At 38.4% G+C, this 25,853-nt stretch overlaps 2 protein-coding genes across 4 annotated transcripts; one reads left to right on the forward strand and one right to left on the reverse strand.

Annotated features, from left to right (window-relative positions):
• Nucleotides 1-4,329: 4,329 nt before the first annotated feature.
• On the reverse strand, nucleotides 4,330-13,760 carry LOC124219984 (dnaJ homolog subfamily C member 2). Of its 3 annotated transcripts, none has more exons than XM_046628290.2 (6): nucleotides 13,598-13,760; nucleotides 12,853-13,128; nucleotides 11,396-11,601; nucleotides 11,083-11,276; nucleotides 6,546-7,719; nucleotides 4,330-4,559 (listed from the first exon to the last, which is right to left on the reverse strand). In XM_046628290.2, exons 1-6 carry the CDS (start codon nucleotides 13,644-13,646, stop codon nucleotides 4,509-4,511), a joined length of 1,950 nt encoding a protein of 649 aa, XP_046484246.1. In that variant the 5' UTR covers nucleotides 13,647-13,760; the 3' UTR covers nucleotides 4,330-4,508. The 3 variants fall into 3 exon arrangements, with proteins under 3 accessions (XP_046484246.1, XP_046484247.1, XP_046484249.1); XM_046628291.2 differs by having other exon boundaries at nucleotides 11,083-11,261; nucleotides 13,598-13,759; XM_046628293.2 differs by lacking the exon at nucleotides 13,598-13,760 and adding an exon at nucleotides 13,216-13,560.
• Nucleotides 13,761-20,976: 7,216 nt separating this feature from the next.
• On the forward strand, nucleotides 20,977-23,017 carry LOC124219985 (RNA-binding protein squid). The gene has a single exon (XM_046628295.2). The coding sequence runs from the start codon at nucleotides 21,345-21,347 to the stop codon at nucleotides 22,233-22,235; it is 891 nt and encodes a 296-aa protein (XP_046484251.1). The 5' UTR covers nucleotides 20,977-21,344; the 3' UTR covers nucleotides 22,236-23,017.
• The last annotated feature ends 2,836 nt before the right edge of the window (nucleotides 23,018-25,853 follow it).

The raw sequence follows: 25,853 nt of genomic DNA on the forward strand, positions 1-25,853 counted from the left end.
TACTCTCCAGGTTCACAGTGAATTTTGATGTTTATTTATTCATTTATTTTTCTTTTTTTAAATATTCAGATGCAATAATTATGGTATTTGAATCTTGCCTCACCTTGTGTTCAGTTTATATTTCGTCTACTCGCTATAACTTTTTGAACCAAACTGTACGGAGAGAGAGACAGCTAGATTATGACGCTATCTCTCTCTGCTCGCGTGGAAGGCATCGTAGCGCCTTCCAGTTGTATTTCGTGCTCACGATCAGATGTGTACGCGGCTTTAGGTAGACAAGTAGCTGAATATCACTACAATAAGTTGTTCGTAACCCTTATAGGAGCCGATTAAAGAAATCCAAGAGTACGACACTTTTTATGAAATTATAGAGACCGTGCGCAAAATTCACTGCAGCGCCAAATCGGTGATATTTGTCCCAACCGACGGGCATTTTTCTCTGTGTACGCTAATGACTCAGTCAATCATAAACTTCCGTGGTTACGCTATGGCACGAAATTAACCAATCGTTTTGAACCGTCCTGTCGCATAGTGACAGTTTAAACTTTTACCAATTTACTCGGTATTTCTGAGACTATTTTAACACCGATAGCGCAACAGCTAATCTTCAATTTTCTTACACCGGGAGGAGGCATTTTTTCGGTAAAAATATTTGTTTTTTCGGAAAAATGACGACAAATAACCGCCAGACCGTTTGTCAAAGTTAACGCAAGTCCCGTTGATAGGGACAACTTTGGCCACTCGCGGCGCTACTCGTACTCACGCTTGGTCCCTATGAGCATCTTGTACACCGTGGAAATGTATACCTGCCTCAACAGCGTGCAGTGTTGAAACCTAAAAATATTGCTACACCTGGACTGTATCTAACTGAGAAGCGCAATCAGAATTAATCAATCGTTTCATGAAAAATATATTTATGTTGAAACATTAAAATATTGATAGTATTAGTAATAATCTTAACAATACTGCTACATTGCAGGTTCTGTTGTTCATCGTATGCTGTGCATACTATATGCATATACATACCTATATATCATACGCCATGGATCATACGTGTGCCGAAAAATTATTACTAAATCGATTGAATATTAACAAGTGCCTAAAAAATGGATAACTTCTTTAGGACCAAAGAAGACTAAATTATCAACGTATAGCTAATAATGTTACGATTATAGTTATTGGATAAATATATCGATCCAAAACCATTTTTGAAATTTGAAAAAATAAACTGCTCACCAAGCGTGCAACTACAATGTAAAACTCACTATTCTACTTCTCATTGAATTTTATGTCATATGCATAAAAATCCCACGCACACATATATTGGTAAAAAGACTTAGCGAAGTTGATTCTCTCACAATCAGCCAGAAATTAGATCACCTATCCATCCGCATGATGAATTTAATTATCTTGCAACAGAACCAATATAGCTGACACAGATGAAGAGAATATCAAATCTCTGGATCATGGATTCTGCTCAAACTTCTACTGTCGTTTCCTTGGCCTAAAATATGAAGCCTGTGATACGTAGTTTCAATCAATAGGACTCTCTTTACAACGGTTAAAATTGATTATATCAACAGTTTGATGAATGAAATGCCGCAATAAAAGAAATCTATTGTATATTTTTGCCTTAAATGTTTATTTCCGTTGTCCTCCGTTCAGGTTTCGGTGAAAGGATCTCAGAGATTCAAGTCCAAACCGATATGTTATTACATCAAAATGAAGTATAAGCTACGAATTTTCGAAAATCTGCTCTCTAGTGAATCGGGCGAAGAAAGTCCAAATAGATGGAGGTATGCATCGTACACTCCATATTCTGGGCAAAAAAAAAAAAATAAAAACACTTAAGAACTTTTAACAGAATTCGTGATCCGCAGGTCGGATACTCTTCTTGCGAATGAATGTACTATAATGAAAAGACCGTGCGAGTCATGGGCGAGTGTGTAAACGGCTGCGATGGTAGCGTAGAAAGAGTAAGGCGCAACTTAAACTTTCTACATTCCCGCATTTTACTAGGTTTATGAGCTTGCTGATTGTCCAAGGAAAAGATGCCGACTTTTCAAAGGGTAAATATGTATTTCAAATGTATGATCGTGTTTCGCATTCTTTATTTTGAATACCTTTCTATCGACCATTTCAATTATATATCTATTAACACTGTCGTACGATAAATGATTTGAATCCTTTGTTCGACTGTTTACGAAATCGTCGAGAGGTCATGCTAAAATTACGTTTTTCATGTGCTAAAGGCGATATGCGTACCGGTATAGAATTATTTGTGCCGAACGTACGACTAAGTCCCCACTTTCCCCGCGTTTGAATCAAATTGGAATACTTTCAAAAATTCGTACAGTAAAAACGTAGGCATCCGTAACAAAGAATGGCCGGAACGTCTCTGATTGGTTCCTCGAAAGATAATCAAATTCCGGATCGGATTCCGGACTCCGCAAAAACTCCCTGGTACTCCAATGAATTTTTACAGGGAACTCTGTCTATCCAGATAGAATTCCCTATAGCATCAGATCGTGCATGACTGTGATCGGCACACTGAGAAAAAGGAGTGCCCGTGACAGCCAGATTTCTGGTTCTTGTATGGTCTTCGATCAGAACAGTATTGCTGTCCACTTGCACGAACAATACGGTGTAGCTGTGGGAACTGAACGACGGATTCTCATACTGTTGTATACAGTTCAGTGGGGTCACGTAGCAATACGTATAGCTCCCACAGCTATACCTAGTGACCTGCAGGCAGCAATATTTTAGTTTCCTACACGAGCCACTTTTTTTTCTCAGTGCAGCGCTTTTCGGCAGAATTGGGCATGACTGTAGTATGGTCCTGTAGCATGGGTCAAATTTACGACGGAATTGGACACAATTGTTGACGATTGTTGCAGGCTGCTGCAGCGTGGGTCGAAGAATAGAAGCGCACTGGTCTGCTTACTGATATACCTCGACTTTCCGTGTACAGGTGGCGATTTGACGGTTCTTTCTGGTAACTTTCTCGCGAGTGCACAAACTCTAATATGATTAGTATATAACCTGGATTGCTGCAAGATTGATTTTATCAGAACAGCACCGTGGTGAACAGGTATGGAAAAAAGTGAAGAAGTTACTGATTGCACGTCAATCGTAACGTGTGTGGAGTACGTAAAATGAGTCTGTTATCGGAGATAATATGTATTGTTTTTTTTTTTCTTCAGCAGAGCATCACGTCATCTGCCGTAAATCTGCAGTAAGCCTCTTCCGGACGCGCACTTGTCTCCCTACAACTGCGGAAACAGAGAGATATAGTGGTCTGCCGGCAGAGTCATGCATACGCCCAGGTGATGGCCATATCGTAATCTTGCAACAGAATGCTACTTGGGTATTAGTGATTGCCGTATTTTTAGTTCGTACCGTGCGGTGCTGGCATGTTTCCGCGTTCGCCGCTCTGCATCTCGAGGGTAGGCGGCGATAGCCGTAGCCGCTGTAGCGACAGCCGTATGTAATACTGCCAGCATTACGTAGCGACTGGCGACGTTTAGCGTGCAAGATTTTGGGAGTGGCAGAGTCCGCACGGGACCACCAAACCGCCAATCAAAAACAGATTTCCCCTCTATTCACTGAAAAGCCTGACGGAAGTGCGTGAAAAGTGGCTGTCCGTGGGGCCAGATCATGGAACGCCAGCCTAAACATGACCGTTGACTCTGAAAAGATCCGTAAATTCCGGATCCTCCTTCTTCTTTTTCTCTGAAATGGTTAAGGGGAACCGTCTGGATTCCATGTACTACGAATTCCGGATCAGTTTCGAATTTTCGGTATCTGCACCAATAGTAACGCTCAGGGAAAATATATATATTTACTGCACTTACAGAGGTATAGGGAGCTTTCCATCTACGAAATTAATCGATACATTACGACACATTGTGCGGCATGGTCACTAAAATATAATACCGGAATGCGCACCGTGTACAAAAGACGTGTCGCCAGTCTATCCCCATTATTATGTATATTCTCACGCAAAGTTTACACAAAGAGAAATGTACTCCCATTAGTGAGAGTCTTGTTACACTTAAATAGGTACCAAACCTAATATTGTTGGGTGGAAATTTATTTTCCACGTAACGTCACTCTGCGTGATTTAGGGTGCGAATAAATAGAACAGACAAGCTGTATGTCTGCATATGTATCTATCTACAATTAGGATTGATGAGAAATTTTTATTTTGGCGTAATGCTCACCAAAATTATGTAACCATTATACACAATCGATGTGGAATAGCTCCAAGGGCTCGCCAAGCTTTCCATAAACAGAAGGGATAATTACATTACCAATAACAGTGATGTGTCAAATAAAATTTCTTGATATTTCAAAAATCAGACGTTTAAGTTAAATCAATACAACTATATTCTATTATGTACGCATATATTCATTATATACGGTGGTGTAAACATACATGTGTACTTGTTAACGCGAAGCATTGGATCTCTATTGTCAGCATTTACTTCGTCTCACCGTTGCACCTTTTATTTACCCAGTTGAGCTGCCTTTTTTGCTTTAACAAGTTCGACCAGTTCCTATGAATAGAAATAAGTAAACATGTGAAAATATTGCTTCAAATAATAAGATATTTTTGCACGAATACAAAACAATGCAAGTCTGATTTCTATTTAGGGGTCGTAATGTGATATTTTGCATGGTTGCCATCTTTATCAGTATTCAATTTCATAAAGTTCATCGATCTGCGATAGGAAATGTAGTATTACATGTATAAAGGGTAGCCCAGCGGTTAATGTATTGTGTGCAATTTAACAGTGACTGGGCTCAAAACACCCAAAAAAGTGGCATTTTTTTTACAATTAATAATGCGTTTACATCCATGTACAACAAATGCAAGTGATTTATTTACTTCAGGAAGCAGTAAATATCACTTGGCTGTAAGAAGATTCTACTTCCATTTCACTAATTGATTAGTAATTCAATGTTCTAAATCTTCAGTGAAGTTACCACATTCTAAGTAGATTTCACTGTCGTTTCAATATCGAGAATCTGATAATGCTGTAAATCTGATTCATTTCATCGTTAAATTCAATTATAGGAGTATAATAACGGTAACAATAAGCATGGTAAATTTTACCAGTAATCGAGTCAACTTTTCCTATTTACTACTTTTCCATAATAGCTCACATGCAGTTAACAAAACCATAATCCTACATAAGTCTGAACAACTAAACTGTACCGAGAGATAATTGTGAAACTTGGCACGCTGAGTGACTGACTGCTCATGGGCGTGTATTGTCATTATCTCACTCAGGCTGGCCATTCCAATATTCAGATGTCAAAAACGGCTAATTGAGTTAATTGTTGAAGTGATTTGAGAAGATTTGGCAAGCTGACAGATACCTGGTAAGTGCTGCAAATATGCATAACGACTTGACTTAAATTCGGTATTTATCGCGAAAAACTTTACGAGAGCTCATGGCCCATTTCAAGTAGGTTGGCTCTCCTGCCACGCAGAACTAATTATTACCACAGTGAGATCTTGCCGATCAATAAATTTCAATTATCTTGCACATGCACACTTGCTTGCTATGCCTACTAACTTTCACCTTTTTCTCTTGATATTTCAAAAATATGGAAGTCACTTCCAGTCACTTGATTTTATAATAAAGACATGGTGCTAAAGACCACCCCAGTCCAAGACATTCTTGTGGGTTAAATGTCACCTGAACTTTACTATTAACTACAATATTTGGAATCGCTTTGATACTTCTTAGAATAGAGTTGAGGAGAACTATCACTGTGTATGAAAAAAAATACTCTATAAAATGAAGTTCACAACTTGTCTATTCGGTTCAGTCATGGCCTACGTCACAGAATGTGACATGATATTCAAAATGAATTTCTGCCTGCAAAAAAATAATAATAGTCGCTACCAACACCCGCCACACATGTTAGGATATGTCTCTAGTATGTCGCTGAGCTTTGTGTGGGGCAAGGGAGGGGCTGAATTAGTGACAATCCTCTGAGTTTAAACCTCAGCTTGCCGATTTGGCACTTCAACGATATGACCCATGATACAATTTTCGCAAGTTGCCATTCAGGTACTTAGTGATACGCTGGGGATTTAAACCCAGGTCCTTCCATTCGGGAATCTCGCATGCTATGCTACTACGGTTGGTTGACGTCAATGGATATATTTTTAAATCCATGTTGCAAAAGAAATCCATACTAGACTTTCCTGTGACCTCCAAGTTTGCTATTTTCCTATTCACGAAATTTTCACTCATGAGTTGAATTTTCTGAAAAAATTTCAACTACAGGAAGAAATTAGCAGCCATAATGGCCGTATAATCATGAGAGAATTGAAACTAATATTTTTTCAGTATCGTATTGATAATTTCAAGTTATCTGTAATGCTTCATTTGAAGTACAACTAAACCGATTAGACAAGCTATACTATATTCATTGGCTACTAACAAAACAAAACAAAAAAAAAAACAAAATAAAACAAAAAAAAAAAAAAAACACGAAAGAAAGGATCAATAGACTTTCAGATATACCTTATATCTTCTCATGCACTGCTTTTTCGTTCTGCTGGGTATACAAGCAGCAATGTGATCCCATCTGTCTGGTACGGTTGCCGAATAAGTCTTCAGGGCCTGTTCCAAAAGCTTCTGTTCCACCGGCGTCCAAGACAGAGCTGTTTCCTTTTTCACGTCCTTTTCTTTGGGAAAGGTTTCTTCTTCTCCACCACCGCAATTTTGTGTAGAGCTGTGGTCAAGGATTCTGGTGTTGGAATTACCATTCGTTAAGGGATTGTCATGGCGCTCGGTAACTGCCGGCATTCTATCGTCAATACCATCCTTGCCCTTCTTTTCAGCAATAAAGTTATCGAAAGCCTTTTTATTGGCTTGATCTTTGAGGCTAGATTTACTGAAATCAGTTGCCTGCAGGTCTTTGGCCTTAGCCAACACCTCTTTAGCAGTTCGAGTTACATTTGAAGATGCATTACCGTGTTGATTGATGAAGTTAGCGACAACATCCCATCGTTGGTTAGTACCAGCTGGAAATAAATTCACGGCCTTGATCAGTAGCTGAAGGTCGTTTTCAGTCCAGAGGACTGTGATACATTTGGCATTTCTCTCAGGAGTGCAGCTTTTCCTGTCATTAGTTTCTACCCCAGCCCGGCGTTCTTCCTCAATTTTGCGCTCTGTCTCCTCAACAACTTCAAGGAATCCCTTCCGACCTTCACTTTGTAACTTTCTCGTGACATCCTCCAGCCTCGCAAGCTTAAACAACTCGCAAATCTTTTCAACGCTTTCCATATGCTTGAGACTTTCACCTGGGTCATTAGTATAATAATCATTTGCCTTGCAAAGGTCGCGGATTGCCTTTCGTTCACGACGAACGGCTTTCTTCTGTGCCTCGCGTTCTTGCTTCAAAGCATCGTTACGTGCTTTTTCCTCGGACTGCTTCCTCTCACTTTCGACACGTTCTCGTTCGGCTACTTCTCTCAACTGTCGTTCTTCTTCGAGTTGCCTGGCTCTAGCCGCTTCTTGTTTAGCTCGCTTCGCAGCCGTCTTCCTCTCCTTGTCATCACGTTGAAACTTCTTTATTCGGGGGTCTAAACTATAGGCAGTATCTACCAATGAACGAATTCGGGTCATTTCTTCTTTCTTCCGTTTCGCTCGTGTTGCCTTGTTTTTTTTTTCTATCCACTTTCGCATGTCCCGGCTAAAGTTAAATTATAGACCATAAGTCATGTACAGTGTTACATGTAACATATAACAAACTGGCAAGTGGTAATCGAAGTTTTTATTGATACCGCAATAGTTTTGCATCAAACCAAGGAGCCAAGGAGGTTTCGTGTTAAACCAGGAGGTACAGAGCAAGGCCATTCTCCCAAATCACAATGCAAGAAGAAAGGGTGGGAGTTTGAGTGTCAGGACGTGAGTTAATCACATAAACACAATTCAAATTAGATAGCTTTAAGTATCTGGTGGGTTTCTATTGGAACTCCAGGGGGAGGAAAGAAAGATACGGATTTGCTTGCAGGTGCTCCTGGACTGAAAGACTTAACACCGTGTTGTTTTCGGGCCATGTAATGGCATAACACTATCTGTAGGTTTAGTAGGATTTGTTCCGATATTCGCTACGCCTTTCGGGGTAACAAACTGTCAGCTATCACGTACAGTACCTCTAGTAAGTATTGCTAATCAGTCAGATAGTATTTGATATAATCGTCGCGAATCCATTTCGTTGAAATCCTTTTTTAAATTAAGCTGGTTTCACAAAGCGATCATTTTTTCTAACTCGGTCCGTCTCAGTTGGCGCGTAAAAATTATATGGCAATATCGTTATTCTTTATTGTTTGGTCCTGGAGTTACGACACAAGGCACTACACTCCTCGCAATCTTAGAACCAGTGGTAAACCGGGAGCAACTAGCTCCCAGCTAGAAATCAGTGGAAACCCGTTATATTCACAGTACATACTGTATGTACGATGCGAGGTACAATATGTGTATGTACATCCAAGGAAAGTTTATTTTGACCTCCCTAGCTTCAGTAGATCAGAAATAAAGTTGACACCGATTTCAATATTGACAGGAAATAAAAAACAGAAGGCTCGACAGTGTAACTCTCTGTGATAACTAAAAGTATCCCCCAATTTATCGATAGAATTAGTAGTTTGGTTATATAGAGAGATGCAAGCGTCTTCAAAAGTATGTTAAAAAGGAAGAATAATCTGTAATATGAAGTTCTGCCCCTGTTAGCACTTCCATCTATATATCGCAGATCATGGAACAAATCTGCTGTCTTTCGCTTATTGGGCCCTTAAGGGCGTTTGGTGAGCAAATAGGGAGCATGACAGTCATGGTCGGGAAGGCATTACATCGATGGGAATACTAGTGACAGAACTTGGTACTCCTAAGTCTATTGCTAAAATCAGGAGCTTTTTTTCCAGGTAGGATGGGTTGAATTAATTCTTATGTTAATTTTTTCCGAACAAGTTGTCTTGTTGCCCTGTATATAGCGAATTTCTACAGATTTTTAACAGGGAGTTAATTCTTATCCAGGTTCAACTTTAATTCTGATAAAGCACGCGTTATTTAAGAACAAGTAAGAACGGTTACCATCGGATAAATTTTTGTGAAACTTTGTGGGTCTGAGTTGGCATAGAGGTATAAAATGATTCTAAAATTAGTAAATACATATTCACTAAAGGAAACCGTGTTGAACAAGCTGCTAACTTGGATATCTTCGTGACTGTTCGACACACAATTCCAATCAGACATACAAAACCTCATTAAAGTCACTGTTTCAAATAGTCTCTCAATAAGGCATAAGAAAATGTACCAGAAGCGTAGAGGTAGTGGCAGTGCTTTACATTTGCCACTTCACATAGGTGATTACGATATGTATGAAATCGGGAACAAAGCAAAAGTTTTGCATCGAAGATCTCTACTCCAACCCCCACCTAGCTGCGCCGAGCACAAGATAACACAATTTAGTTGGCTGCTGCATCCATCATAACTTTAGCCTATGAAAGTACCTCTTATGAGCGAGCAAAACGCTGCCAAAAACATTCACTATATCCGTTATTTTCAACAATACCGTTAACGTAGCATGAAATATTATATCTACCTTACTCATGCAGGGTACAATTGGGCAACGCAGCAAATAATCAGATTCTGTTCATCTTACAGTTAGACATCCACTGTAGGTAAAAAATGAATCTGTTCCATCAATTAATCCACAGTTGAGAAGAAATTTTCTCCTTGCATGCATCATAAGATAAATATGGGCTACGTTCAACTACTTTGTTTTCGATACTCTAACAACGTTTATAAATTTGGCCAAAGCCATGACATAGCTGTGACCCTCAATTTTTAAATAAGTCTGAAAAATTGACATTATGTTTAAAAATGTTTATATCAAAAGATGTATGAATTATCTGTGTCGTCTAATGGCACAGAAGACCTCGATAACACCCTAGACAGTAAAATATTGAATAGAAAGCGCAACATGAAAGCATTTGTGTCTAGTTCCAAGCAAAATCGTGGTACTTGTCAAACTTTCTCTCTAAACTACGTTAATACTGGAGCGTACGCTTATGGTTTCTTTAGAAGTAACAGGAATGTCCTGTGAATTGGATTCCTTTTAAGTGAATGAATTATTGAAAATCCAAGCTTCTGTCTCACCACGTTACACATGTGCACGTCAAAGTTTTGCGAGGCATACTGAAAACTTAGTTTGCGAATGGAGGTAATTATGACGCCATTGACAGATTTCAATTTGACGGAATTTAAGTCTCATTTGCAATTTTGTTACATTATTAGAGATGCAAGACCGTTATTTGGGTTTATATTTCCCACTTCCCACAAGAAAAACTTTCCCACAATGGACCGAATGGATAAAAAGAAGTGATAAAGAAAGTTGACAAATGGCACTGGTTAGTGTAGATCTCCCAGTCTGGAGAAGAAGCATCAGCATACGGTCTAGTATCAAAGTAATAATACAGTTTACTCATCCTGAAGGTTTTTTACCCTGCATCAAGGACAAAGATTTGAAAATTTGGGGGTATGTTTATTCAGCCGGGACACATTTACTGTGAAAATCTCAAGTTATTAAATTTTTTTCATTTTCGAGAAATTAATTTTCAATGCTGAGCTCGTAAACGTGGGCTCTTATGGTAGGTGCAGCATAGAATTGTGTTTCTAGCTATAAAATCATTTAGTTACAGTGAAGACAGTTTAAAAAATAAACTGTGTGACATGACGTATACTTAAAAACTCATCGCCCATATGAAATTTTAAGCGGTTTAACCTCATGCTTTTTATGCAGTCAACAAGAATATCTGTGAGTCTGTGGTTTGTAGATTCACTTGGGCGTTTTGTGTGCATGCATGCTTGTCAGCGCTCCCTTCCCATTTCTTTACCTCACAGGGCATTGAAACATTGACTGGTCAATAAGTGTAAAAAAACTGGAATTACCCTTGGGTGCACTCGAAACCCACCAAACTCGTCATACCGATTGCATGGTTTAAGGAGTCGCAAATAAATTTTCTCAGAAGATGTTGAAGTTAAAAGTTCTTACTCTTGACCACTTTCCTTGTCCTCTTCATCAAGGTACGAGTATTCACGCCAGGACTCAAATTCATACCAAAATGAATAGAAACGTTCAACTTTTTCTCTAGGCGTGTCTGGACCCCCGAGTTGTGGCACTGGTTTCTTTTCGGACCACCTTGAATTATCCTGAAACGCTTTTCCCATAACCTGTAAAAAGGAAATCTGACAATGAGTTCTTAAATGATGCAGTATTATTCTTGCGGATAAGTAATTTATAAGCAAAAACGTTCGTGCTAAAGACATTGAATAATGTCAGCTGCACACTAACTCTTTTCGCATACCTCATAAAAATTATTTTTAGCGTCTTTCTCCTCTGGGATATCGTCATTGAACCCGGGATCAATGCTATCATAACTTCGTCTCTTTACAGGATTCCCCAACATTTCCCAGGCGCGAGTTATGCAAGTGAAATAATCATCGTCTCTACGAATCTCCTCACCTATTGCTTTACGTTTGTCTGGATGATGTTTCAAAATTTTCTGTTTATCTGTAATGAAATCATATATTACAAAGATGTTGAACAAAAAGGGGCTATGCTAACTGAAGAAATTAATATTTCGCATAAAGACCCGCGTGTACAAGATCATTTTGTATTAAATCCCCAAAGGGACTATAGCCCTCTATTGCCACAAAGGGACATATCGATTTCAAACTTGACTTTGACCTCAAATATTTCTTGAAGCATTGCTAAAAATTTTTATAATGATGGCATGTGGTATTAATTTTAGGCATTATCTATAGGTAGCGATGAATTCACACTAAACAAGAGCGTCGGTACATATTTGGCTGCGGTAAAAAATTTACGTTAGATCAAATTGGCCCGATTGTGAGAGTGACAAACACTTTTATGGTAGATATTGAGCGCAGTGATTTTTATTTTCAGAAAAAATGACTAAAAAAAAGATAATAATACAGATTCCGTAGAAAGTAATTTTTATTTGTGTAAAGTGAACCAACAAACATATAAATTAGTGAAATATAAGACAATGCTTGTTATAGAATAAAGTTCAAAAACTTTCAAATGATGTTCTTTCAGTAAAATATAATTTCGGTAGCGACAAAATGAGAGTTCATACAACTTTCGTATGAATAAAGGTTATTTTAGGAACATTTCCTTCAAAACTTCGATTTTCAAAGCCTGCAGAACCCACGAAAAGTGCCCTATTTCCGAACAGTGTGTTAAAACTACATTGGTGCAAATGCACAACTCAAATACTACATATTCCACACTAGGGTTTTCGTTGGTGTAAGTGCAGTTTCAAATAACTCAATTTTACGCGTTGTCATTGAGCGTGATTTATCTAACCCCGATGTATCGTGGTGAGTGGCATCTTTGATGCGTCTTGAATCAAACTTTCCTTCACAAGTGTTACAAAAAATTCCATGTGTTACACATACAAAGAGGCAATATTTGACTCGTGCGATTGCAGTAATCGCCTTTAGCTTGTGCAGCTAACTTGACACTCATATTTGTGTCAATGGAAACAATTCAACTGATTTGGTTCTTGCATCATTTACAACAGCAATTGCATAGCCACTTCATTTCCCCACCATATCACATTTAATGCAATGATAAAAACAATGATGAAACTTTTATATGTGACTGCTCGAACAGAACGCGGTAGAGGTTTGAGAATCTCGACTACTTACCAGCTAATGTTAGAACTGTGCAATACTTCGTCTTGTCTATGCAGGGAAAACAAAATTAGCATTACCAAAATTATATCTATAAACCTACAGGCTCGCTTAATGTCATCTTCCGTAGCTCGGTGTCTCAGATCTGCCATTCCTAGGACAGCGTAATGATCCTGTTCTTTCCATTCCTTAGGATCCAGCGATCGTAAATATTCTAAGTCATCATCAAATTTGTACTCAGTCGTATCCTCATCATCGAATGACTCAGAATCCTGAGCTGGTAACAGATCGTTTCGCTTGAACGAACCATCCAGCTTGGTATGAGATACCAAGAAAAGAAAGACTGGCCCCACAGCCTCCACGGATATTGCCTCAAGTGCTGTGGAACAAGACCAATATTATTTTACCAGAACATTCATGCATCTCTCGAGGCAACAAAGAAATGGCTGAAAGATTATATACAGACTTTTTCGAATACACCTAGATTTACTTGTTGCATTAATTTAAAACACAGAGTGAGGACCATAGTGCATGGATCAAGATACAACTAAAATCAAAAATTCTTTTCACATTTGAGATCGCTACGCAATTACTGAAAACAATTATAGTTGAATAATTCCGCAAAGCACTCGAAGCATCGTCCATCTGTCATAGCGCAGTTTTTCTGTAACGAGAAACTATGCTCTTCCCGCTTTGGGCAACTTTATTGGAATACACGTGATGATTTATTCCCGAGTCTGGTGAAATCTGGCCGACCTAAGCTAACCTCTCACGTCAGAAAGTAACGTAACTTATCCACACTTAAAGCTATGGTTATAGGATTGTTGAAGAAGTCATGAAGATATTACGTGATATCGCGCTAAGGACAATACAATCTCCGGATTCTGGAAGCTCCATAATCTCGAGCGAACAGGAATCGAATTGTCAAAGATCAGACCACGAAGATTTATATGTGGACTCCCGGTCGTCGCGGCGATCGCGGCGATTAGATTTCAAGACAGATTTTTCGTGAAAAAAAAAAAAAAAAAAAAAGCGCTCAAGTTACTCCAGTTACGAACAAGCACAGAGTACGGGGATCAGCTATGTAGAGAGCACTGTCAGTCTATGGCACGGTCTTACACACATACGATGCATGCGGAAATTGATTCTGCGACGGCTAATTTGTCTCCTTAGTCGATTACATTGGCAACACCGGTGTATTCCGAAATATACTTCCAGTACTGCCGACCGTGACGTCACGCAGTTAACTGCGAACTGCGTTCCGTTTTTACTTCGAGTTGCCAGTCGCAGTAAAATCATAGACATATAAGAATAGACCGCGGGAGTATCGGAGGTGGCTCGTTGGTGAATGCGATAGCGCAATAGAATGAGAAAGCTGCAAATAGGACCCCTCTATCCTTGTGGCGACCTCTCGACAACGACCAGCTTCGCCCGTCGTCAGAACCGAGAGCAGCGCCCCAGATCGTAAGCGGCAGCGTAAGCAGACGCTGACGTTCCGTCTCGGCGACGAATGATCGTGCGAGAACTGGTCCTAAGGGCGCGCCCCAAAAAACTACCAAAAACCGGTTACACCCAGCCAGAGCGGTGGCAAAAGAACCGCGTGATAGTTTCCTCTGATCTCTTGAATAAACGATAACTCATTGTCTGTGATACATCCTGGTGTACCTGTCATTTAGTTACCCGTCCTCCTTTGAATAAAGCTAATGTAGCTAAGAAAGCCAAATCCTTGTCTAATCGCGCATGCGCGCTCGGCGTTTTTTTTTTTTTAGTAAGAATGAAATATAAAATGAATGAAGGGATGGATGTTCTTATATGTATATTGTACATAAAACATAAATTAGAAGTTATAATTGAAAAATAAGACTAATCTCTCTATCTAATAAAAAAGTTTCAAACAAATGAACGTAGAAAAAGTTTATAATAACAATAGTATACGCATGAAGTTGGCGGTGGGGTGAGATACCGAAAACAAAACAAAAAGCATCTAGCAAACCCTTTGACAGCTGTCACCGGCTGTTTATGACAGTCTTTGACAAATATCTTTATAGGTATCTGTTTCTGACGCGCAAAAAATGAACATGCAAACGAAAATTATAACGATGATTCCCGACAGGAATTGTCTTTTTCGCGCGTTGGCGTATTGTGTATACGGCACTCAAGATCGACACGCAGAGGTGAGACTGAGTATCGTTTCAAATATAGTGGATAATTGGTCTACATTTGCGGGTTTTATTACAGGTAATGAGTCAAACGGTGCGGTGATTAGGTGACCTGGTGATTACAAATCACATATGAATAAAAATGCAATATATGCAGCTGCGGAAATTTTTAAGATATGTTAAATCGAGTATCGCGAAGAACAAATTCATCCACACCGGATCGGATCACAAAATGGAACACAATTCTCGCTACTCTTCACCAGTGACGGAGAGAGTGGACACTTTGATGTCTTGCAGAACCAAAATAAAATTCAGATAGTGAGTAATAAGTATGAAAAGTAACAATCAAATAATAGTAAATCTAAATATATCACCAAACAGTCAAAAGGACAGCCAGGATTTACGATGACAATGGAGAAAGGAGGAGTTTCAAGCAGCAGACAAGGCGATGAAGATGGTGGATGGTCGGAAGTATCACAAAAGAAAGAGGAAAATAAAATTGTAAGTGCGAAGAACCAAATAAGCCATAGAATAATATCCACCAAATATTCGTATAACCAGGAAAGAGGACGACCAGGATCGATGTTGACCACAAGAGAAAGAGGTGTTTTGCGGAATGAACATATACGCAAATATAGAGAAAAAAATAATATAAAGAAGGTGATTTTGGAGAATAACCGGCAGAGCGGCAGTAAAAATAATTCAACGAAGGGTGTCGAAGAATTAGAAGAATCGATTGCGATGATTGATTCGGAAAATAAATCGAGAGGACGACCAACCAATGTGATGTACATAGAAGAGCGAAAAATTAGACGACGGGAACAGCAGCGAAAATATAGGGAAGCGAACAAAAAATATCATACTGGCTTTTCAAACAACGAACAGAAAGGAGGAGTTTCAACCAGCAGACAAGGCGATGAAGATGGTGGATGGTCGGAAGTATCACAAAGGAAAAAGGAAAATAAAATTTTAAGTGCGAAGAACCAAATAAGCCAGAGAATAATAATAAACAAATATTCCTATAACCAGGCAAGAGGACGACCATGATAGATGTTGACCACAAGAAAAAGAGGTGTTTTACGGAGTGAACAGCAACATAAATACAGAGAAAAAAAAAATATAAAGAAGGTGATTTTGGAGAATAACGGGCAGAGCGGTAGCAAAAATAATTCAGCAAGTCAAGGAGATAGACAGATATCAATAGAGAAGGAACACCAATTTTCAACCAACGAATGGAAGCTTAGATTGATGAAAAAAAGAAAATTAAGCACAGAAGGAATTGAAGTGGACAGCAAGTGCAGGACCTGTCATTAAATCAACATGAAGGAATTCGCCTGTCTACTAGACAATGGGTAAGGAAATAGTGAGGCGCGCAGCGCCGAGTGCCCCAGGCGCGTAGCGCCGAGATGGGGTTGGCGCGCGAAGCGCGCAGGGGCGAAGCCCCTAGTACTAATAAAACGTTAAAATTAAATAATTGAATGTTAAATCGTAAAATGCTGTTCATCATTTTTATTAGGTAACAAACATGAATAATGCACACAAGTACATACTGTATGATCGTATACTGTAATAAAACGTTGAATATTATTATACTTAAAACAATACGTAAAAACATATTATATTCTCATAATATATAAAAATATTATTTTACAAGAAATTTATAAGCATATCTTGCACGAATATTCTTTTTGACTTTGGTTATTAAATACTTATAAATAATTTGAAAATATTTAACAAAATTATTGTCCTTTAAAAATCCTACGATTATTGTTCTGCATGCGTATTCTTTCGCTTTGACCTTGGCCACGCAGTGTGTACACGTGTCCGCACGTGCGCGGCTAGACGAAGACAGAGCGATCCCATATGCTGCTTTCTCTTTCTATTTCGCTATCAACTTCTCAGCCCGGTCACGCGGTCTATTCTTATATGTCTATGAGTAAAATCGGAACGCTACACCGCGGACGCGGCCATCTCTCAAGTACTACAACCACGGTCTTACCATCGACCAGCCCCCTGACACTCACCACTGCTCGTATACTAAAAAATTGTACGCGTTTTGTCCCCATTTTTTGGTTCCTCTACGTGGCGCTAGTAGACTTCTGACTCGCTCGCTGCCCTCGCTGACCGCGCGCAAGCTTGTCAGACAACTATTAGCGCCACTGGTAGTGGAGATTGGCGGCAGAATCGAGGGACATTTTGCGAACCGCTTTTAGCAGCGTGTGTCAGGGGGCTGACCATAGTCTTATAAAGATAGAATGAGCGCTCCTATAAGAGGTACTGAAGCTTACATATAAAGGACAGAGATATGTCAGGAGTACTGCTCTCTCTTTTTAATTGGTTTCATACCGGGAGACAAGGGCGTAGTGAAAGTGAAACAGCTATAGATATATGCGCATAATTTCACATCATTCTCCTCTACCGCCTCGATCCCCGCCATAAGTATCGTCAGAGAGATAAAGGAGTACTCCTGGCATATTTCTGTCGTTTGAATGTTTCCTTCAAGCGGCTCATGAGAGCGCTCAGTCTATCTTTTATAAGTCTATGGGTCTTACATACAGGTCTGGAAACTCCATTGGAGGGGGTAGGTTGCTTATTGAAGCCGTGTTGGTAGTTCACTAGTCGCCACTAAGTTCGTTGCGATCTTATCAACAGCGGAGGCGGGGCCGAGGTGGACTAGACAAGACCGTGGTATTCACTTACTCACGCTCACTCATCGTATTAATTGAGGTATTGTTATCCTGGTAACTAAATCACAGCGACAACTGGTGGTGCCGCTAGAATCGAAATTTGCCCTTGCTAAGCGACGCGAATAATCGTGACTCCCAGCATAGGAGTTTTCAGACCTCTTTGGCTGTGTTCGTAAATTGACTGATAGTACTGAAAATTCCCTAGGATAGAGTCAGAGCTATCCACGAACTTGGAAGCGCAAAAGAAATAAAAGATTGCTGAAATTACTGTCAGTCAGTTTTCGAACACGGCCTTTGTAAGACCGTGATTGCAACTGCCTCACGTCCCAGCCGCAGTGGTCACAGTCAACAACGTCACAAATTTCATCACGTCACCGACTGGCGGCAGTAAGCTGTCACGCGATTTTGGAACGCGATTGCCAGTACTTGCAGTACTGCGCGTATATTTCGGAATATACCCACGGACGTACACACAGGTCCAGAAACTTCCGTGGTGGGGATGTGTCTCTTGAAGCTCAAAAGTTTCTGAAGTTCAGCGCCAAAGTTAAAGCGCTGCAATCAACTAGTACTCGAACGTATACTACTGGGGTAGTGTGATATCGATAGTGATTATTATCATTGTATATCATTTCTGCCAGTAACCCAACTCAAGTACAAGAATCTTGTAACCAGGAAGTATTGAACAACCGTCTAACTATTTCGAATTTTCCCAGGTGAGAATGACAAAAAACAATCATTAACCAGAGTCTAAAATCATATTGCGAGATGCTTGCGTTATGGAGAACGATAATACTATTACTATAGCACTATAATCAACAAACATCATAACATCCGATCATTATATAGAGCCACAATATACATATATTATACAATATACATAGGTATATGTAAGAGGACGGTTGAAAAAATAAACTGAGTCACAGAAGGTTTACGTATTCACAAAGAGTTTATTATAGGTAGAAGGAAAAGTCAAGCGGGTACAGTAATGTTTATCGATGCATGCACCGTGGCTAACTGTATTTTTTCGACTTTTGTTTCCTTTCTCCTCGTATTTTATGTGCCCATGGCCGGAGAAGCAGTTAATCACACCTCCGTGAAGTTGGCCCCCCGAAGTTGTTATTTTTAAATCTAATTAATGCAATTCGTTTGAGAATTGTTTGAGAGGGTTTAAGAGTAAAGAAAAATCATTCGAGAGCTAGTAGTTTTTCCGGAAAATTGATTTTAATTTTGGGTGTGAAGGTGGCCCCCATATTTTCTATCTCCTCAAAAAATGGACTTAGACGTTTAATTTTTTTTTTAATCGTTTGAGAATCGTTTGAGAGGATTTGAGAGTAGAAAAAAACTGTTAGAGAGTTAATATTTTGATTGATAATAAATAATTATTTCGAGCTGCCAGTGGAACACGCTGGAAATACGAGTCTACCGCTAGTGCACTCTCAGTTCACACTCAGTGCAACCAGTGGAAAACGCTATAGCACCTTTTGCTTATTTCAGGGTATGTTCCGATATACACTGCGACCACTGTACAGTGTAACGTGAATTTAGTATACTGGGAAATCGTTCCTTTATAGTCAGTTATACTGGACTTACACTGGTTACTATTTAAAACGGAACGCAGTCCAGTATACTGTCGGCCCCATTTTTGACGCAGCTTATAAATGAGTGTATTATTATAGTTTAATAACACAGCTCTACAAAATAAATACTTTTTTTTGTTGCTCTGATTTTTTCTGTGAATCCTGGTGTTTGAGAACGTAAAACTTACGAATATAATTATGATTATATTAGATTGGCTCTGGTTTTTATGTTATTGTAGTATTGTATTCGAGATGACTCAATGTTTAAAGGCGAATTTCTCTTGAACGGTTAAAGTTCTATATCAGTAGTTTTTTATAGAGCGTGAAATTTCCTATAAGAATCTGTTAATACAGATAGTTTATTAGATGTACGTTTAGATGGTTTATATGTCAGACGTTTATGAGATATATTTTTTCCTAAATTTTTTTACCTGTTATTTAAATGGAAAATGGAAAAGAATCAATATTAAAAGCTCGTATTTGGCTGAGATATTCTATATAAGATGCTCTACCGAAAGTTTGATGCGTGTTTGAGAGAAATTTTTTAATTTTTTTTTTTTCGGAACACCCCAATACCCCCCCTTTCGAAGAAACTTGTTGTGCCCTCTTTTTCATGGCGAGAACAACAAAGTATTATATTTCTTATATTTTTTATACTTCTGCCCGAATAAAGTAAGCATAACTAAGGTTATTGATAGTATTTTTTTGATAAACTTTAGATATTTAAAAAAAGAAATCCAATTTTTCACCTAAACATTGCTTTTTCGAGTCATATATGAAAATGTCGATAAAATAAATAACTAGAGCCAATTTCGAAAAACTACGCTTACTCCTAAGGTCGTTGACATCGAATCTTTCTAAGACGACTCAAATATCAAGAGCAACAAAACCACTGTTGGCCAGTGTAATCAATGAGGAGAACTATTGTTGGAATATTGTTAAATTAAAAAAATTCAAAAGCTTAGTCGCGAACGTCGTATCTGAAAAATAACGATAAATTATTGCAAAAGCAAAATAAGGTTATGTATCTACTTTTGGAATATGTAAATAAATAAATACAATGATAAATTTACCTTCTGTCGCAAGATCAAAAATTTCTTTTGTAACTTTAACCACGTACAAAAGATTGTGTATGCAATCTAATAATTCTAATCGTACTAACTTCTCCATTTTTTTTCAATTGTTCCAACAAATTTATAAAAACTTGAAAAATTATTAACACCTCTATATTTTCAAACTATATTTTGGTATCAAACTGTAGCACTGTTTATTAACCGTTGGGCACGTGGTTTTGACTAATCACGTGATCAAAGCACTGCGAGTACCTTATCTCGAAACCTCCAGTGTTCGCAGTAGAAATATGGTGGTTATTCATGACGTCATATATTTCCCTAGGGTACTGCGGCCGTATACTGCAGTCCATATCGGAACGAATTTTTCTACAGTGAGAGCACTGTGCAGTGCTCGCAGTGCATATCGGAACATTCCCTCAGTCAGTTGTTCCGTGATTCGTTGATTGGTCGTTGCCATGGGTTGGATCAAGGTCATGTTCGAAAATTGACTGACAGTACTGTCAGCAATCTCTTATCTCTTTTGCGCTGCCGAGTTCATGGACAGCTCTGTCTCTGTCCTAGGGAATTCTTAGTACTGGCAGTCAATTTACGAACACGGCCCAAAGCCGAAATATGTGACGTTTTACTCGGTCGATAGGGACTGACTACAGTATCTTCTTAAATCTATGATACATGTGTATTCCGTTTGTGACTTTAGTACTATTGTAGGAATCCGCTGCTCATGAAAACTCACCCATGATCCTGGATATATCGAGACTCCGCACCGATTCACACGTTCACCCGTTTTTTCACTGTTCGTACCACGGTGTACGGTGTCTCGCACTTTCGTTAGTTAAACTGGCACCGAGTTAATCTTTCCCATTATAAATAGTCATCGCCAAAGAAACGAAGAAGCAAACTGGTCTCCTGTTTCTACGGCAGATCGGCCGGCGTCTTATATTGTACATTCACAACTCGTGAAAATATCACCGCATATTGTGTATTCGCGTGGGTAAAATCGCCGAGGTTCCATATAACGAGAATCGGCCGAGTTGCGTGAAAAGGAGAAGAGCTTGGAACAACTCCGGACAGCTACCGTGACAAAGTTGGAAAGGACAGAATGGCCGCCGTCGAGTATTATCAGAACGAGAATAACGAGGAAGAGGAAACGACGCCGACGACGACGATGATACCCGGTGGTGGAGGTGGTCTCGGTTCGAACGCGATCGGTGGCGTTGTCCAGCACCAGCAAGGTCAACAGGCGACCGCCGGTATACCGGGACGTGACGACGAACGAAAGCTTTTCGTCGGCGGCCTGTCGCGTCACACGACCGACAAGGAGCTCCGTGATCATTTCGGTAAGTTCGGCGAGATTGAGAGCATATCTGTGAAGATAGATCCGTACACCGGTGTATCACGTGGCTTCGCATTCATGGTATTCACCAATCCCAAGACAATTGACAAACTTCTTACATCTGGTGAACACTACATCAATAAGCGAAAAGTTGACCCCAAGCGGGTCAGCAAAAAAGCTCAGCATGGCAAGATATTTGTCGGTGGTCTTACCCCAGAAATAACTGACGATGACATAAAGACGTACTTTGGGCAATACGGTACAATCGTTGAACTTCAGGCACCTTTCGACAAGCTTAAGAACCAGCGCAAGGGCTTCTGCTTTGTGACATTTGATTCGCGGGAAGTTGTTTATAAATTACTAAAAACACCGAAGCAGATAATTAATGGAAAGGAGGTAGATGTAAAAAAAGTCAAGGTCAATCCCGAGGCTAGCCGACAAGGGTTTTGGGGTAATCAGGGATACGGCTATTATGGCGGTGGTTATGGTTATATACCAGAGTACGCTAATGGATACCAGGGCGGATACGACGATTCCTACGCCGCCTATGACTACACTGGTTATGAGGGCTATGAGAATGCTGGCTATTCGACACAGGCTAAGCCGCGAGGCAATGGGCAAGGGCCGCGGCAGTTCCAGAGACACCAGCCTTATTAGGCATAACAGGAAACATGCGAGAAGTCAGCTGAACTGCAGGGCAAAGGCAACATCAGATGTCCTATAAATATTAATTGATATAAGAGTATACTCTCAAAAGTGAGTAGGGTTGGATTGTTTTCTCCCAAGAGATTGATGCGATGGTTCCCTTCTTCTTTAGGAGAACCTTGCCAACTTCTTATTTATCCCTTGCCACACACCTATCCTCGTTCCTATGCAATGGACAGCGTCTACTTCTATACCCAATCGATCCACCTAAAGGAACTGATTATCACAGAGTTCTTTTCATTCACTTATCCATTAAATGAGCCAAGCTGTACTGTCTACCATAACGACCAAACATTCTGTGCAAAAGATCACAGTATATGATAATTTTTTAAGGTATAATTTGATTTAATTTGGAAAAAGAAACCATTGAGATAAAATCGTTTACAATCAACTAACAATAATTCAATGCCATGGTAAAAACGCACGAACCACATGTTGATGTCACTTTACTCATGCCCTTAAAACTCTTCACCTGAGAATATGAAGCTACCTATTACAGGCCAAAACAACCCCTTAAAAGCACAGTTTCTAACTCGTAGAATGAATAATATTAACTGAAAAATTAGTTGAACACTGCAATGTAACTTGTATAATTAGTTTATGTAACAATTAGGTGCTAGGGTGTAAAATTAAAATATTTCGAAAGAAATATACTTATTTATATAACAAAAGTTATGTAAAAAAATTCAGCATAAAAAAAAAAAAAAAAAACAAGGCAAGATAGGGAAGGGGAAGTAACTGGATTATCTCACCTGCCAATTAAGCTCCTTGTATAGGCATTAACAAAAGACAGTATATAATTTAAAATATCATGGTATAAAAAAATAGCAACTCCCAAATAAAGTTGTAGAGTTATGTTAAAAAATGAATTTGATTCACCATATCGGATACCACAATGAGAGATAAAGAAAAATCGATTTTCTATTGTGAATATAAATCTCTATCTTGATGCTTCTGGATGCTTATGCATACCTGAGAATTTGTGGAAAGAATGTGAAGTGTGCGCACACAAAGTGATGCAATGAGAATGAGTTACTTAATTCATTTCTTGTTATAAGTACAAGGTGTGCCTGTATTACGAGCACATATGACCATGAAATATAGATTAATACTCATTTACGAATATTTCTCTTTCTCTCGTTCACTCTCTCTGTATGTAATTCATAAACTTTGCGCAATTGTCTTAAAATGAAGAAAATTGAATTTTCGTTTCGTCATCGGCTACAGCGCGACTTAGCATACGACATAAGAACAAAATATTGAATTTTTTTTTTTATTTTTTGCAAAAAACTCATGATATAAATCATGAATTATTACATTGAGCTTCGAAGTAAGACCTTTGATTCGTCCCCCCGGCATTTATAATTGCCAGTCATGTTAAAATACTACCAGTGGTATTACACGGTAATATATCATATGTAAGTAGACGGTAGTGGCGTCAAGTGAACGTAACATATTTTCACATAAAATCATACCAAAAATACAATCAAATACCACAAAACTGCATTATGATGATTAAGCAATGTATGATCGTTGGGTCTGGTAGTGTAAAGGGAATGATGTGAACATTGATAAAAAGGAGAAGAAAAAAAGATACAAACTTCATTCAAATTATATATTGAAAGTTTGTCATAAGTTTGTAAGGCTGACAAAGCTTTAATTCTCGTAAAATGGTTGCTTTGTGTAATACAAAAGCAACAATACATTTGACTTGGATTGAACATGAAATTACTAAAGTCGCGTTAGACGCGAACCATGGAATACAAGTGTTTCATTCTAAAATATTCCAAGTCAAGTTATGCTTTTGAAATTAATCATGTATACTATGTATACCGTATTCTTGAAGTGTGATGTAAATTCATTGAAAAAAAAAATTATATATCAAACGGAGAGAAATAATAAAATAATAATAATAATTGTAGCGAAGAGATGCGTGTCGAAAGAAATGAAAATGATGCAAATATTTTGTTACTATTAGTTACTATTTCGCTTGTTTCACCATGACACAATGTATATTTTAATTATAACAAAATAAAATACAGATTGTTTGAAACGTGAATAGTGCAATTGTAGAGCATATTATTATATCAGCTGTATAAATTATGTGGTTATCTTTATTTTAGCCATGTCGGTCCAGTATATGCCACAATTACGGGTATTTTGTACCGTATTAAGTTTATACTTTATTTCAACTACTTATACCTTCATGACAGACGACAATATGATTAGAGCCTTCTATTGAATACAACCTACGCTACCTTTCTGTGTTGAACTGTGTGATTCAAGGATGGGTTATCGATTGTATAAAAAAATTGAAACCAAAGATAATGAATTAAATTTGGTTTCAAAGGTGCAACTGAGGTTAATCGTGCTGATATCCATTTATTAACATCGTTCGGATGTATTAAAAAACAAATATTCATGAATTTCAACTAATAAAACTCAAGCACTAACAACTTTTGAAATATAGATGCTTGAATAATGTAATAACTGTCAGGAAATACATTCTACAAATGTTCATAACCTAAAATTTACTGATTTGTTTTGGAATGAAGAAGATACAATTACTAGAAAGGAAATGTAATGCTTCAGGTTTAAATATCGAAGTAGTAAAATAGGTGTAGGTCTGCGGGATCTGTAGAGTAACCTAAAATTCACCTCAAAAGTTGGCAACTCTGCGTCTTGTTTCAACACAACTCGCAAACTGTATCGACCATAGCGATATTTTAAATAGAGTAGGCAAGGTATAGGAGTTAGCTGATGAATAAGAATTCTCGACCTCGTATGTAATATATTATAGATTCTTGGTGATCGGTCAATTAAGAAAACGTAATTTTAGTTAACGTTTCGACCCGGATATGGGCCCTCCTCAGAACGATTTATTTTAAAAAACTGTCAAAAATAACAAAAAAAGAATTTTATAGTATAAATCATGGTACTAGAAGTAATCGGACCTAATTATTGTAGATGTAATACTCTTAGAGCTATTAAATATTGTTGATAGTAAGACCTTATGATTAAATGAGATAAGGATGTTTTTTGGTGTTATTTACCTTTTGAATTAAGTAAGTGTAATAATATAAATTCCATATGTAGCCGGCCTATTTGAGTCACTTAATCGTTTATTCGCTAAATATAATGTAAAGTTTGTTGGAAAAAATTCAAAAGACCTACAACTAGTTTTTGATACAGGCAAAGACAAGATCCCCATAGGCAAACGATCTAATGTCGTGTATAAAATACCATGCAATGACTGCAATCAAGTCTACATAGGTCAAACGGGTCGACATCTCAATACTAGAATTAGGGAACACCAACGCAACATACATGAGATTGAAGAACGGCACACAGCTCTAACGAAACATAGTATCGATAAACAGCACACATTTAATTACGACAACACAAACATCCTTTGTGAAGAAAACAATTACTATAGAAGACTGTTATTAGAAATGTGCAACATTGTAGGTCACACCAATTCCGTTAATCTCAGACAAGACGTTGAACATTTAAGCAATATTTACAAACCTCTAATCTCTGCCCACACAACAAATATTGTTTAACCTTAAC

The sequence above is a fragment of the Neodiprion pinetum genome, chromosome 5 (assembly GCF_021155775.2).
Source record: "Neodiprion pinetum isolate iyNeoPine1 chromosome 5, iyNeoPine1.2, whole genome shotgun sequence".
Classification (NCBI taxonomy): Eukaryota; Metazoa; Arthropoda; class Insecta; order Hymenoptera; family Diprionidae; genus Neodiprion; species Neodiprion pinetum.